The sequence below is a fragment of the Sus scrofa genome, chromosome 1 (assembly GCF_054392235.1).
Source record: "Sus scrofa isolate SSC_HxYL_T2T_F1_AM1 chromosome 1, Sscrofa_HxYL_maternal_Yorkshire_Landrace_v2.0, whole genome shotgun sequence".
NCBI classification, from domain to species: domain Eukaryota; kingdom Metazoa; phylum Chordata; class Mammalia; order Artiodactyla; family Suidae; genus Sus; species Sus scrofa.
In genome coordinates, this window is record NC_139383.1 from 132,833,647 (window position 1) to 132,849,749 (window position 16,103).

General features: G+C 38.5%; 1 protein-coding gene and 1 long non-coding RNA gene across 19 annotated transcripts in view; one reads left to right on the plus strand and one right to left on the minus strand.

Moving 5' to 3' along the window:
• Positions 1-16,103, plus strand: part of LOC102161909 (uncharacterized) — a 144,509-nt gene that overhangs the window by 94,454 nt on the left and 33,952 nt on the right. For 12 of the 15 annotated variants that reach the window (XR_014811905.1, XR_014811900.1, XR_014811904.1 and 9 more), the window contains 2 exons: positions 2,023-2,113; positions 11,860-11,941. This is a non-coding gene — a long non-coding RNA (uncharacterized LOC102161909). The remainder of the gene's footprint in view (positions 1-2,022; positions 2,114-11,859; positions 11,942-16,103) is intronic. The other 3 variants (XR_014811908.1, XR_014811907.1, XR_014811911.1) reach the window with 1 other exon arrangement.
• Positions 1-16,103, minus strand: part of SLC12A1 (solute carrier family 12 member 1) — a 90,207-nt gene that overhangs the window by 16,349 nt on the left and 57,755 nt on the right. For all 4 annotated transcript variants that reach the window (XM_085021392.1, NM_001445000.1, NM_001445001.1 and 1 more), the window contains 2 exon segments: positions 13,850-13,956; positions 9,316-9,398 (listed from right to left, as the gene is read on the minus strand). In XM_085021392.1, the coding sequence (XP_084877518.1) occupies positions 9,316-9,398; positions 13,850-13,956 (190 nt within the window).

A 16,103-nucleotide genomic window follows, 5' to 3' on the forward strand; every position in this document is an offset into this window, starting at 1 on the left:
TATATTAGGTGTATATCAGGCACACCACAATGCCTCTGAATTGAAACATAAAACTAAAGAACAAGAATTAAGGAAAGAGCACTGGATCTAATAATAAACTCTGTGGGCTCCATATACAAATTACAATGAAAAATATCCACCACCCTAATTCTCTCCTATAAGTGAAATACTTTCTGGAGTGAGTGACCAAAGTGGAAGAAACTAAAACTGAGGCTCCTGTGCCCCTGTCAGAGTCCATATCGCTGAAAAGAGTCTCACAAGACTCAAATCTGGAATAAGAGTTAAGCTGTGCAAAATATCCTGTCAAGGGTTTAGACCCACTATCCAAGCTTTGATGTTGCATCTGGCTGCCTTTTATCTTTTCTTTTCTTTTTCCTTTCTTTTTTTCTTTCTTTTTTTTTTTTTTTTTTTTTTTTTTTGATTCTTACTGTGACAAAAAATTCCTTACTGCTGTTATGTAATGCATTGCATCCCTTTCTGACCTCAACCTGCACTGGATTAGGGCAAATAAGACGTTAAAGGTAGGCAGTCGTATGACCATGCTAAAGAGTGATGGGCATTCTTTCTCACTGTGGTAAGAGGGCACTCTTGTCACATCCCCGCTTCTTGCCTACTAAGAACAGAGCCTTAGAAAATGATCCACGTTCCAAGGAAGATAGTAGAAAACCTGGATTCAGTGTTACACAACACTGGCAGGGCTTCTGTAAATGTCAACCCTCAGAGCCCGTTGCCTTATCTATATAGGAAGCAAAGCTATACAACTCTAGATTTATCAATTATGTACTAGCTAAATCTGTCAGGACAGTCACATCCCAAGACGGTACTGTTATTCAGCAACACGGAATTGTCTGGCCCCTTTCCAGGTCCTAGCAATTAATCTTTTGCCAGTGGCATGTGATTTAAGGTCAAATCACCCATGTGATTTCCCCAAAGCTTCAAAGGTTCTCAAGACCAGCAGCTGCAGAAAATCTAAGAAATTAGACAGATGGTATTAAAGCTTAGACAGGAGTTGCTTACCTCTGACTTTCAAAAAGTGAACACAAGCTGCATTGCACTGGGGGTCATGACCAGTTACAGCTCTGCTGCTGGCTTTATGTGACATTAGGCGAGTCATTTACTTTTTCTATGCCTCTGATTTTCTATCTGCGAAATGGAAAATCGTAACCCTTCCCCTTTCTCTCTCTCCCAGCTTTGCAAAAAGAAAAAACAGCAATTCCTGCACAGTGCTTTGTTGTTCCTTATAGAACAAAATAACAAATGCATTTCTATAGGGAGTGTATTTGTGCAACTTCTGGAAAGGGGCTTAGTCATATAAAGCAAATCAAGTACTTTGAGAAACCTGGAAGTTATTTTAGCAGTTAATAGTTATTGTACATTCTTTGGGTGCCAGGGACTGTGCTGTATATTATTCCTTCCCAAATGACTCTGAGAAAGTTACTATTATTATCCTCATTTTATAGATGAAGAAACTCAGACTCAGAAAGATTAAATAATTTATCTGATGTCACCCAGCAAATAACAGGGTTCAAAGGCAAAGAGGTCTGCTTGTCTCCAAATCCTGTGTGCTTTCCACCACGAGGACTTTGTGCTGTTGGCTTGTTGCTATTATTTCAGAGTTGTTTTATTAACCTCCAACTCTTCATTTTCAGTTGAATGTAAACACTCTCAGGCAAATGGTGTAATGCCAAGTTAATCCCCCCAAACCATGCCCCCCTTAAAATTTTCATTTTAAAGAGAAGACCCTAAGGATACAGGAACACATGGCTGGCTGCCTCGGGACAGCAACATCACTGTCCTGGATGACAGCCCCCTAGCTATTGCCCCCTCTGTGGGGGTGTTGTGGGGGGTCAGCTATGGGGTAACCTGATCTTTGCAGTCATCTGGAAGGTGCATATTTATTAGCTGCTTTGGGGACCACTGCCAGGGTTGCACTGAGGAGGGGGTTCTTTTACTTTTCGTTTTTTGGCAGGCTCGAGCATACCCTGTGATTAGCCACTAGTTGCCATGCTCTTTGTCCTCTAGGTTGGATAAAAGAGGAAAAAGAATAAATCCTCCTTTGTAAGGAATCAGCTGGCTGAGTGAACTGGGAGCTACTCCAACAATTTACTCGAAGGTATGTACAAAGCCCATCCTAGACAGAGTACACTGCAAAATCCCAGGCCTGAGAGACAAAACCAGACTTTGTTTAAACGAGTCAGATTCAGCAGTTCCCTCAAAGACGACAGAGACAGAGGTTGACAGAGTCAATTCTAAAGGCTAAAATCTGCCTGCTTGGCCATCTTAGATTTTCAGATCCACATAGTATATGCTCTCTTGCAGTGATTTTGCAAATTCTTATTAAAGTTAATTCTTAATTAATCACTTTGTAGGTGATCTAAGGCCTCCTCCTGGCCACCCCCTCCTTTTCCCTTTTCAGTGCTAAGTAGAAGTGACATTTTGATTATCTGTTCTTCTGAATTATCTATCTGGCCTACTGCTTGCCTCCATTTGCATACAAAATCACAAGTAGACTTCATCGGAAACACTTCTTTCAGCAGGAGTACAGACTAGCTGACTTGCAAAAGTGTACCATTAGTCACAAGGGAGATAAGGCAAGGGAAGGAGGAATGGAGAGATACAAACTGATTCCCACAAAGCTAACCAAAAATTACTCATTCTATCACTGCTACCATCACCACCACCACCACTGCATTTGTGTTCAGGATTCACAATGCCCTTTCCAACAGTATCGTATTTCATCCCGGTACCACTACTAGGATGCAGGCAGCGTTAGTAGCATTCTCCCTCCTTAACTGTGAAGGAAATTTGGCTTCAGACAGTTCAAGTGATTTGTCTGAGGTTGCACAGCTGATGACTCAAGTCTTCTGTTTCCAATTCTAGTGCTCATCTCTCTACCATCCCTCATCAGTGATATGCTCTGACTGCCAATCTGCCTGTTGAAAAAATAGCCAGTCTGCATTTTTTAAGGAAACCATCCCCAAATTTCTCAGTCAGAAAAATTTCTACAACACTCCACATTTCCACAGTATTCTTCCTCAGCCTTCATTCCAGTAACTATAACTGTGTGACATGGACTAGAGTTTTGACATACAGGTCTGTTGTAGCCCCCACTAGTCTGCAGAATCCTGGAGGGTAATTTATGTCATATTTTATTACAACATTCATTGAGGGTTTATTTTGGGTGGAGTACAAGGCCAAATACTTTGCAGCCATCATATACTTTCATCTGAAACAACAAATCTATGAGGTTGGTACTATACTTATTTCCATTTGAATAACTGAAATTGAACCCAGGCCCATCCCTCTGATTCCAGAGCCTGTGCTTAGGCTTCCCACACACCTTCCCATATTCTTAGTTGTGCCCATGCCTTGCTAATGCCCATCACCATAATCACTCAAGAATAATTTGTTGAACTAAAAGAACAGGTCAATTTTGTTCAATATAGTACAAAACATTTGCAAGTATTATCTCTATAATATAGGAAGCAAAACAAATGAATAGCTGTCAGGCATGGGGGTGTGTAAAATATGCAAAGAGGAAAATTTAAAGACAATGTTTGAAAGAAACTGAAAGAAGTAGAGTTAATACTGTATACAGAGTTAAAAAAGAGGGGCTGATAGTGGCTGATAGTATAAACCAGGCTGGTCTGAAACAGAAGGTAGGATAGGCGGGATTCATCTGAAGAATGAGAGTCAAGGAAAGGGGTCCTTTCCCTAGAAAGGTTACCACCTGAGCATATGGTAGGAATTTGAATCTTGCATATTAAATAATTTCATAGTATATCACTATCTACAAAGCTATGTTGCTGGAAGAGAGAGTAAAACCTGCCCTTCTCTCATTCCAAGATGAGGAGAATCCCTGAGGTTCTAATGATGGAGGAAAAAGCTCAGACTTTTAGGATCTATTAGTTCAGAGTGAGTTTCTAACCAGGTCTTCATCCATAATCCCAAAACATTCTCACAGGAGGAACAAAGAACAAATCCTCAGCTGTATCTTCATGCAAATGCCAAAGCCACTTGAACAGTGGTTAGTTTATTTTCTAATGCTTTATAAATTGATTGTATGGTAAGCAACTGGGGTGACTATTTTGAAATTTAACCTCGTCAAGATTTTCCCGAATGGTTTATTCCCAGTCTTTTTTTTTTTTTTAACAATGACTTTTAGCAATAGACAGGAGTCTACACATTACAGTTCAGTTTGAATCCTAAGAATGGAGAGTAGTCAATTATCTGACAACAGAAGGGAGAGCAGGGAAACCCACTGAGGAATCACATCCCCTCTGAATTCACAGCATCTTTTTTCTTTACTAATTATTAAATTATGATTCTTTCCTGGTCAGTCAACTCAAAGCTCTAAATGCTCACATGAATCAATGCGCCGTACCCTAGTTGAAGTCTAGTTGAATTGAAAGCAGGAAGCAATAATGTAGTGGTCGCCTTCCAATCAAGTAATTATTTACTACACTCCATCTGTCTTTATTTTGCTAAGCCACTCCATCAGACACAGCAGAATCTTCTGCTCTGAGATGGCTGTAAATTGTGCAGTACTTACACAGAACGCTTGATCGCAATATATTGCAAATCACATTTCATCACATTATTTCCTACCAGTACAATTTGGACTCTATGTTGTAGTTGGCAAACTTGCTAAATACTCATGGGGAGTGAACAATGTGAAATACTGAATTCTTTTGTGTTGTCATGTAATAAATTAATTTCTTAAGAGAAAATATCAGCCATCAGTATTGGACTAATTACTGCAGTATACAACTTATAATGCTCTGAGCATCAATCTTATTTACATAGAAAGTTATTCTCCTCACATCAGCCTGTGTACAGTATAGAAATAATTGTCATTAGCTGGTAAATTACCTGTAAAGTTGATTTCTATTCACTGCTTTATTAACTACCATATATGGGTGCTCTGAATTGCTAATATTTCTTTTAACTTATAATCTGTGATGACACTATGGCATCTGTGTTGGAAAAGCTATCACGGTAATCATTAACATAGTGTAAAGCAATACTTAAGATTTATCCGGCTTTTATTAAGCCCTGTATTACAGTATAATACAATGAAATGCAAGCCTGTTTCTTCCAATTCAAAATCTAATGTGAAGATTGTGTCATAAATTGCATAAACTTCAAAACAATGCGTGGAAATGTGGGGTAAAATTAATTTTTATCATTATGGTGTTGCTTTTCTGTATGTTCATGTATTTGTGTACATTGTTTTCTGGTTTGCTCCAGATAATTGGTACTTATAATTATTTTATTAGCATCCAACTGTATTTTGCCTTTCTTGACTAAGAAGCAGAAATATTTCAAACATCAAAGTGGATATAAATCAGATACATCCCATGGGAAATTAAAAGGGGATGCAGTTCACTGCCAGGGGTTTTTCAGAAACATACAGAATTTGCTTGCTGTATTGCATTATAGAACTAAATTGATGGTGCCTTTTGGCAGACAGAGCAGTGAGGGGTAGGAGCTATATCACATCTTTCAGCTTAAGAGATCAGCATAACATACAAAGCAAATGTGTAATTTAATACAAATTGTATTTTGTATCCTCATTTTTCAGATGGAAAAATACAATACAAAAGACAGAAAAAATTAAAGTCTAATGTAGAAAGTTAACAACAGAACAGATCTCCATTTTATTTATTTATGTATTTTTGGCTGCATCTATGGCATGTAGAAGTCCCCTGGCCAGGGATCAAACCCGAGCCACAGCAATAACAACACCAAATCCTTAAGTGTTAGGCCACCAGCGAACTCCAAGGTCTCTTAATATTAGATTCTTGTACTTTTCCTTAACGTCATGTCGATCCTACCATAGACAGGCAACCCCTATGCTGGGCTTTTACAGGAATAGTTGGAAATAGTCTTGTTCCATCTCCATCTCTCAGATTTCACCTCTGTTTCTCATTATGTAAATCACTGTCCTCTCTAGCTCTCCTTTAAAAAGGCAGAATAGAGCCTTCAAACAGACATCATTTTGACTCTTAGCTCAACTAATTACTAGCGCTATGAATCTTAGATAAGTCTCAATTTTATTAGCCATAAAATGGGGACAATGATAATATTTTCCTGATAGGGTAGTCAGAATGATAATTGTTATAATATATATGAACATGAAGTATAATACATGGTGAATAGTAAGTGCTCAAAAATGTTAGCTATTGTTGCCACTAATGGATTAAGTTCTACTAAGAAGGAATGTAAATTAATCATTAACACCACACGGAATGAATATATCTGACCTGGAGATAGAAAAGGTCCATGAAAGAGAAAAGGGGCATAAAAAAAGAAATTCTCAGTTTTATTTTTTAAAACTCTTCATACAAAATCATAAAATATATATATCAGATAGTGGTTCTCCATCTTATACAAATGCTTGATTTCTAATTTCTTCATTTTCTTCCTCCTTTGCAATACAAGAATTGTTGGATCAGAAAATTTACCAGATCCACTCAGTTCCCTTCTGTTATGATGGTGTCAGTTGTGAAACGACCAAGCTGAACCCGAGCCCATCAGGAGCCTACGCTCTCAAAACTCTGGCATGTGTCTCCTTCCTGTGAACCTACCAGCAAAACCTTGATCCTCTCTACCCTGGAGACCAAATGCCACTAGAGAAAAAAGTGGACAACTAGCAAAATTGCTTCAACTTCACAGAGAGAAATGAGATTATTGTGCATGATCTCTCTCAATTACCACTCGACTCTCACGTATTCACATAGCTCTCCATCAAGCTCCACCTTGTAATTCTGATTTTAGAAAAAGAAACATTTTTCTTCTGAATCAGGCCGGTTCTTCCATTCATGCCCTTCCCTTGATTCTTCCTGTTCTTCCAGAATCTTGCTCCATAACTTCATCTCTTTTTATTTCCTTTTTTTCTCCTTTTTTTTTTTTTTTAAATTTCATCTCTTTCATTACTCTCATCTTCAATTTCTCCTACTGCCTTGAGCCCATATTTTCAGCCTGGAAACAAGACTTTCTCCCACTCAAATGTCCACAGGTCTTCCTGCAGTAAAATTCCTCAACCTCATTCCTCTCCTTGGCTCCTTAACTTCTCATGATGGTAGGCCCTACCCATGTTATCTGCTTCATCCTCTCACATTCTCTCCTTAACCCACTGCATTCTGGATTCTGACCACACTGCTCTACAGATATTGTTCTAAGATTATCTACGCCATGTCAGTTATATTTCATTCACGGTCTTACAGGTATTTTTTGCTGTATTTGACAATGCTGATGATTCTTCTCATTTTGAGCACTCAGCTCCCTTGGCTTCTATGACACTGGACACTCCTGGTTCCTTTACTTTTCTAACCACTCCAGCTCAGATTTCTCTTTTAGGACTGGCTATTTCCAGTAGGATTTCCCACAGGAAAAAACTGAACCATGCATCTGTTCATTAAACCTATTCTTCCTCTTCTGTTTTCCATTTCTGGTGGTAGCACCACCGTTCATTTGGTCAGCCAGGGAATCTTTTTTCACTCCTCCCTCTCCCATATCCTACACATCCTTTCAAACCCCAAATGTTGCTCTTTTTACCTCCACAGTGTTTCTGTCCTTTACTCCCCATCCCCTGAGAGGAGCCACTCTAGTCCAGGCTGTTACCTTCTCTTGTTTTGATTACTTTAAAACTCATTTTGATTTGTGTTTCTGTCTCTATTTCAGTCCTCTTCTAGTCTGTTCCCTGTGTAACTGAAATAGTGTGAGATCTAAAACCCAAATTTCACCATATTATTCCCTCCCTTAAATCTCTTTAGTGGATCCTCCTTGTTGGCAGAATATGGTACACACTTTTTGATACAGCAAATGAGGTCTTTAAAATCAGGATCAGGGAGTTCCCGTCGTGGTGCAGTGGTTAACAAATCCTACTAGGAACCATGAGGTTGCGGGTTCGATCCCTGCCCTTGCTCAGTGGGTTAACGATCCGGCGTTGCCGTGAGCTGTGGTGTAGGTTGCAGACGCAGCTCGGATCCCGCGTTGCTGTGGCTCTGGTGTAGGCCGGCGGCTACAGCTCCGATTCGACCCCTAGCCTGGGAACCTCCATATGCCGCAGGAGCGGCCCAAGAAATAGCAAAAAGACCAAAAAAAAAAATCAGGATCATCATTTAATTAAGCTTTACCAATGTAATTAAATATTTCTACCTATTTTGCAAAAAAAAAATCAGGATCTTATAAGAGCAGCCTCATCTTTCACTATGGTCTGTTTCATAATTTTCACTTCAGTAACACCAGTTGGCTTCTGGTTACCCACATATCACATTCCTCCAGAGTCCCCTGTCTTCATATCTTTGCTAATGCTCTCCTCTTTGGCAGGAATACCATTGCTCCAACTCTCATTTTCCTCTCCCCCAACATTACCTAGTTAACTCTTACTCATCCACTAGATCTAAAATAAAAGGTATTTCCTTCAAGAGGCCTTCTGAGAGTGCCCCTTTTCTATTTTCCTAATACTCTACTAATATACCTATTATCAAACTAATAGTACATACATTTCCATTATGAGACTGAGTCTTTTGAAGATACAGATTCTTATCAGTCTTAGTCTACCCAGCACTGACACATATACCTTGCTTGATACATAAGAGAGACCACCCCCTGCCCAATATCCTTTTGTTTTAGTGTCATCTTGTCAGTGGACTCTATTGTGAAGTTCAGCTAAAGAGATAAGTATGAATTACTAACCTCCCCTAATATTTTAGATGTGTCCTTCACTCCATACATGAAAGGATGTATTTAAACTCTAAGACTAAACAAGTAGTATATGGAATCTTCTACAGGGAAAAATTAGAATCACTAATCTGAATTAGTGTTTCTGCCTCCAATGTAAATTAGTGATTCAGAGCATGATACCTTCAGGCTCATTTCCCTGTTAGTGACAAACCAGATCATAGGCTCTTAAAAACAAAATACACGGTTTTCCAAGGACATAATTAATCTTAATTTTTCTGAAACATCTTGCAAAAATTAATTTGGCAATTTATTTTATAGAAGGTATTTATTTTCAGTGATACTGGCTTTGTGATTTTGGGATGAGAAGAATAGTTTAAACTTCCCTGAATTATTGTATATTTCTGGTTAGCAGGACAAAGGCCACTTGTGCTGGCAATTGGGAAACACAGGGAAAGTGTACACACCTCAAGTGAGCACAAGAACAGGAGTTGCATTGTTAGAAGGTTTTGTCTGTATTGGACTCTGCACTATCCCCCCTCTCCACCACCACTGCCAACACCTAAAACAATGCCAAGCATGGAAGAGTTGCTCAATAAATATTTGTTGAATAAAGAAAGTACATACCTTGCACCTGAAGAACATGGGAGATGTCAAATCCTTGGCTGATTCTGACTATGACAACACCAATCTCAAAATCAAATGCATCACTGAAAGCGGAAGCAAAGTTATTAGTGATTTAAATGACTCCTTTAATCCTCAGGATTCGGACTAATACTAAACTTGCTTCTAGGACTTAATATAATTAAACTACAAAAATTCACTTTTGAACATAGTCAAGAGCTGATGCCTTTTCTGTTTGTTTTCCCTTTATGCCTTTAAAAAAATGTATTGTGAGTAAAGGTAACTACTTCATTCAAACAACTAGAATTTTGATTAAGATTAGAATTTTTATTATTTAAAATACTTCATTCTTTTCTACTGTAAACAAAGGAATCACTGAAATATTTAGAAGTTTCAAGGCTGCAAAAAGCCTCTGAACTTACCAGTCAAACCTCTTACCCGTTGAGGAGGAATCCTACAATATGTTTGACATCATAACATCATAACATCCCAGTTAAAAATGTCTCTAGTTCCTCTAAAGGACTTTCACTATTGACTTTGAAAACACATTAGTAACAACACTTTTTTTTTATGGCAACTCTACCCTGTTGAAGTTGGCTGTTGTACCTTCTCTAACCCAGCCCAACAGAATTAGTAGATCATCTAGAAGGGAAAGAAAGCCTTGCTCTTTTACTTCTGTTTTATCGTTTGTTTGTTTCTTTGTTTTTTGTTTTGTTTTGTTTTGTTTTTTGCTTTTTTTTTGTTTGTTTGTTTTTTTGCTTTTTAGGGCCACAATCATGGCACATGGAGGTTCCCAGGCTAGGGGTTGAATCGGAGCTACAGTTGCCAGCCTATACCACAGCCACAGCAATGCCAGATCTGAGCCTTGTCTGTGACTCACATCACAGCTCACGGCAACACCAGATCCTTAACCCACTGAGCGAGTCCAGGGATTGAACCCGCAACCTAATGGTTCCTAGTTGGATTTCTTTCCACTGCACCATGATGGGAACTCTTATTTTTGCTCTTGTAGGACATTTTTTTTCTCTCTCCCCTTTAAATATTGGGCAAATCAATTAGTACTTTGAGTTCATTTGAAGTATTCTTGTGAGTTCCTTTGTTCAATCTTTCATGGATCAGAAGCCCAGGGAACATTTCTGTTCCATTGCCCTTTCCCAGACATAATTCAGGTTGTAATTATCTCTCAATACTCAAACAAGTCTCTAGCCAAGGTAAACCTGAACTTTCAAATAACGATATGAATAAGTTCAGTATAATATGAATATCCATTCTAAATTTGAACCATAAGTGATCTTCACTTAAAAAAAGATCCATTCTAGAAGTTCCGGTTGTGGTGCAGTGGAAACAAATCCATAAGGACATGGGTTCAATCCCTGGCCTCCCTCAGTGGGTGGAGGATCTGGCATTGCTGAGAGCTGTGCTGTAGGTCATAGACATGGCTTGGATCTGGCATTGCCACAAAGTAAACAAAGTAAATTCCTTATAAATCTGTTTCTAATTGTCCTTGATTGTAAAATGTAGACTGTGTGTTCCACAAAAAATATTTGGGTTCTGTGTTGAGCAGAATAATTTTAGATCCCTAGAGGCATCCACATTCTAATCCCTGGAATCTATGAATGTTTTACTTTACATGACAAAAAAGACTTTGCAGATGTGATTAAGTTAAGAACCATGAAATGGAGTGACTATATTGGATATTCTGGGTGGGCCCAGTGTGATCACAAGGGTCCTTAAAAATGCAACTGGGAGGCAGAAGAGATCAGCCTAATGTGGTATGAGAAGGACTTGACCCATCTAGAGCCTTGAAGATGGAGGAAGGGGCCACAGGCAATAGGCAGCCTCTAGAACCTAGCAGAGGTGAGGCCAGGAATTCTCTCCTAGGGTCTCCAGGAGGGAATTCAGCCCAGCCCATACCTTGATTCTAACTCAGGAAAATGGTGTCAGACTCTTAATCTACATAATTGTAAGCTAACAAATTTGTAACTCACTAAATTTGAGGTAATTTGTTACAGCAGCCCGTGAAACTAATACAGATTCTAATTAAAATTAAACCATACTTAAGAATATTCCATAAATTAAAAATTTTTTATTCAAAGAAAAATGGTAAAATATTATACTATTGTAGTGATACCCCTTTACGTTAATAATAACACTCGCTTTGTTATAAATAAAACAAAATGAAAAAGTTAGAAAGGAAAATAAAATATGGATGTGTTACATCCATTGCTATAATGAAGTAATTTCAATAATGTAATGAAGTCATTTCACTTTGCCAAACCAGCGAAGTTTTATACTAATACAAATTTAAGCCACCTTAACACAAAACTTTATTACCAAAAAGACCAATTATTAATTTCATATAAAAGCCAGGAGTCTCCTCAGCGTAATATTACTAGGTTTGATTATTTTCGTCCTTTGAAATTTTTAGAATGTTTCAGATGGTCAGGAGATTGGAAGAAGTACTCAGATAATTTTGTATCAACTAATGGACTCTCTGAAGATTTACCTAATTCTTCCTATTTGCTCCACTCCTTTTTGTTCCCAAAGGTGAGGATGAAATTCTACTGAAGAATCTGGATGACAGAGCAGATCTAATCTATTTCCAAGAACATCTGGTCAGCGATTGACTGTGAGTCTAAATATATCAGAATGCTGTTTGCTAAGCCTGGCAAAATTCTGTCCCTGATCACCTGGTTTAGCCTTAACCTACTGAGCTTAGAGCACGAGCAGCAGCTAGACTACAGCATGTGGCATCCAGGCCTTTTATGTTTAGGGAACACATTTCAGTAGAATGCATTTAATATATTGGTTCCCCAGGTTAGGAGGACTATTAAGTGAATTTTTATCTTGTCAATAATGCCTATAATTTCAGAAGATGAAAATTATTTTCTTATGCTTCTTTTTAGTAGAACTAATTTTAGAATATTTTTGCTATTTTCCCTAAAATCCTCCAATCATGATAAATATGATGCCCCTTCTGGAAGGACCTGGAGGGCAGAGCCTCATATAAGAAGCCCTGTGTATATGCTTTGTTTAAAGGGGAGGGGACTTTTAAGTGCAGCCAGACCTCTCAGCACAGTCTCTATCCTGTAGTATGAAATTAGAGTGAAGTCAGACCCCACACAGAGGAAATTTCCCATTTTCAGGAGCTCCTGACCCAAATGATGGCTGTTGGGAATGGCTAACACTGCCCCCCCACATCCCTCCTTGAGACCAAGCTGGTTAAATATTTTCAAGCTGGAAGAAAGGCTCAATTTTCTAGATGGTCACTGAGGATACCCTGAGCTTCTCTGTATATGTAGAAATTGTTTTCTTTTGCCCCAAAGAAGAAACCAAGCCAGGTAATACTTGGGGTATACATGTGCTTTTGGAGATAGCATAGCATTGTGGTCATTAGTTTAAACTTTGAATTTGGTTGGTCCTGGGTGGGAATCTGTCACTTATAAAACTCTGTCATTTTCTGCATTTTTCTTAATTTTTTTCTTTGGACATCTGGAAGTTCCCAGGCCAGGGACTGAATCAGAGCCGCAGTTGTGACCTATGCCACAGCTACAGCAAGGCTGGATCCTTAACTCATTCTGCCACGTTTTTCTTAATTTTTAATGTCTGTGTCTCTACTTATAAAATGAGAACAGTACCAGTACTTACTTTAAAGGCTCCTTGTGAGAATTAAGTGGGATAAGACACTTTAAGGACAATAGCCTGGTGCTGGCTAGTCTTTTGAGGATTATCATTCTTATTCCTATCCCAAGACTTCTTCAACTCTTAAATATTAGATGTCACATACCTTTTAAAACTCACTTTTCATCCCTATACCAACACTGCAACATGGCCGAGGCACCTGATATGTTGAATTATCATATCAGCAAAGAGAGAGCTGAGGCTCTGGGCTGAAAACTCTCTACCCAAGGCTCGAGATAAGGCAGTGACTGAATTGGGCACACCAGCCTGCCCGAGATTCCAAGGGTTTGGAAAGAACAATGCCTTCCTTACCTAGGTAGCCTTTGTTTTTAATCTTTTAAATAAGTTTTAAGGAGTTCCTGTTGTGGTGCAGCAGAAACGAATCCAACTAGTATCTATGAGGATGTGGGTTTGATCCCTGGGCTCACTCAGCGAATTAAGGATCCAGTGTTGCCATGAGCTGTGGTGTAGTTCGCAGAAGCAGCTAAGATCTGGCATTGCTATGATTGTGACCTAGGCCGGCAGCTACAGCTCTGACTCAACTCCTAGCCTGGGAACCTCCATTTGTTGAGAGTGCAGTCCTAAAAATAAATAAATAAATAAATAGGTTTTAAGATTGTAGCCCTTAATATTTACCTTTTTCTTGGACCTGAAACTTCTCCCACCCTACCTCCTCTGATGCTATGATTCCCTCAAGTTCTGTTCTTGGCAGTGTTTTTTTCACTTTAGTAAAGAATTCAGAGTACCAGGGGAATGTTCTCTTCTTGGGCAGTTTATTCTGTATGACAGTGTCAGTTATGTACTGCTCTGTTTAGTGCTTTATCAACAAGAGCACATCTTGAAAGCCATCACTTACTGTATGATTCCCACGTAGTTTTCAATCTCTGTCAGGGGAGCTTTTCTCCAGTTTTTTTTATATCCAATCACCAGAGTGTTTGGTTTCATTCTTCCTAAGCCCGAGGCCTAAACAGAGGAGATAAACATATGGGCAGTCCTTACCGGACTAGGAAACTACCACTGTAAATGAAAAATAATGTCCAAAAGAGCACTGAAGTAATGTTCTGAAGATTCTGAAGATTAGATTACATTTTAGTGCATGTCCTTCATGCCCGTACCCAAGCATAAAATAGAAAGATTAGTTCTAAATTATCTCAGCCATAAATGGATTTTAGATGACAGAAATGTAGCTTTTCTAAATTAGCAGTCATTTGCATTTCTTCTGATACACTCATTAAAATGGTTCAATAATTTAAAATCAAGTGAGGGTCGGCTTCACTATTGGCATGCATGTTGTAACTTAGTGGTTCAAAGCTCATTTCTACCTGCTGTATCCATAATGTCATTAGCAATAAAATCCATGTTTGGAAAATTCTTACATAGAAAGATCACTGAAACTTCTACTTATGTATTAAAGAATAACTGAACTATGTTTCCAGAACCTAATCCTCTTACATAACAGTATCATTAATAGCCATCTTCCATATCAGAAGTTTCATTCCCCCGTTAGATGACAAGATATGGCTTCCAGATAATTAAATTTAATCCAGCAATATTACTGAACACCTATTAATTGCAAAGTGCTATGTTAGGTGCTGACAGAGAGTTGTGAGGCCTGAAGGAGCTTAGAATAAGGTTGAGGTGACAAGATGCATACAAATAATTATAACTCAAGGGCAAATGCAGTAAGAAATCATATGGAAGCATAAAGAAAGAAAATTTGAATTCTGGCTAAAGAACTACTCATGAGTAGTTTTGCGGGAGAGGTGGCATTTGTTTTGGATCTTGCAGTTTGGTTGGACGTTGCCAAGTAAATGTGTGGAGAGCAGTGGAAGTGAAGGAAGGATATTCTGAGACATGGGAATAGTGAAACAAGTGACCAAAGGGGGACATTTTCAAGGGGACAGTAGCAAGTAGAAGGCGTTGATAGAGGGTTCCTGTGTGGTTGCCTCCACCGCATTTGATGTATCGCCCTTAGAAATGTACAGGTAGCAGAGTTCCCGTCGTGGTGCAGTGGTTAACAAATCCGACTAGGAACCATGAGGTTGTGGGTTCAATCCCTGGCCTTGCTCAGTGGGTTAAGGATCCTGCATTGCTGTGAGCAGTGGTGTAGGTCAAAGATGCAGCTCAGATCCAGCATTGCTGCGGCTGTGGTGTAGGCTGGCAGCTACAGCTGGGATTCAACCCCTAGCCTAGGAACTTTGATATGTCACAGGTACAGTCCTAAAAAGCAAAAAAAAAAAAAAAAAAAAAAAAAAAAAAGTACAGGTAGTAAGACAGCTTCTTAATGCTATCATCTGGCTCTTAGCAGATATATGACATATGGATATAGTCTTTTCCATGACTATGCTTTGCGGATATGGTCATTTGTATCACGATTTCCTAGGTGCAAAGAAGGCTTTATAAAAAATGGCAGAGTTTTCAGTGCTTCCCTTTCACACCATGTCCTACCCTTTATGTCATGACCCCTCTGTACTCCACTTTTCTTTGAGAAAATTCATGTGAACAAGCTTTGTGCATTGTCCAACTTTTTACAATTTCTTCAGGATTAATATACGAATTGTTTTCCATACCAATGTCTTTTGTTTCCCTATTCTTATTCTATGTCTGTCCTCTTATTCCTAGTTGAGATTTTTATTATTTTACTAATCTCCCATGATAATTTTACATTAAATGTACAACCTTTTCAATGTATCTAACCAAAGAGCTACTGAAAAGTGGTAACTCACTACTGAAAGAAAAATCAGAATCTTGCAGTGACATCTATTTCCATGCTTTAGCAAATTAATAGCAGATGAAAAGAGACTCATTGGGGGTAATAGGTCTTTCAGAAATGGTTTCCCTAATGTGCAGTTACTTTGTTAAGTGCTCTTCAGGTATATTAGAGACAGGAATGTATCAAATACTCTTATTCTCTAAAATATTACAATTTAATCAATTTTTTTTTCCTTTCCTGCCTACATAAGCTCTTAGAGTTACCTGGATGCAATCCTGAATTTTGACACTCCTGTATATGACAACTCTTAAAGCTAAAAACATCATTTGCTATATGTAGAATCAGGTTTTTCCAACCATATTAAAGCCAAAATTATTAGAAAGCAAAGCCTACAATT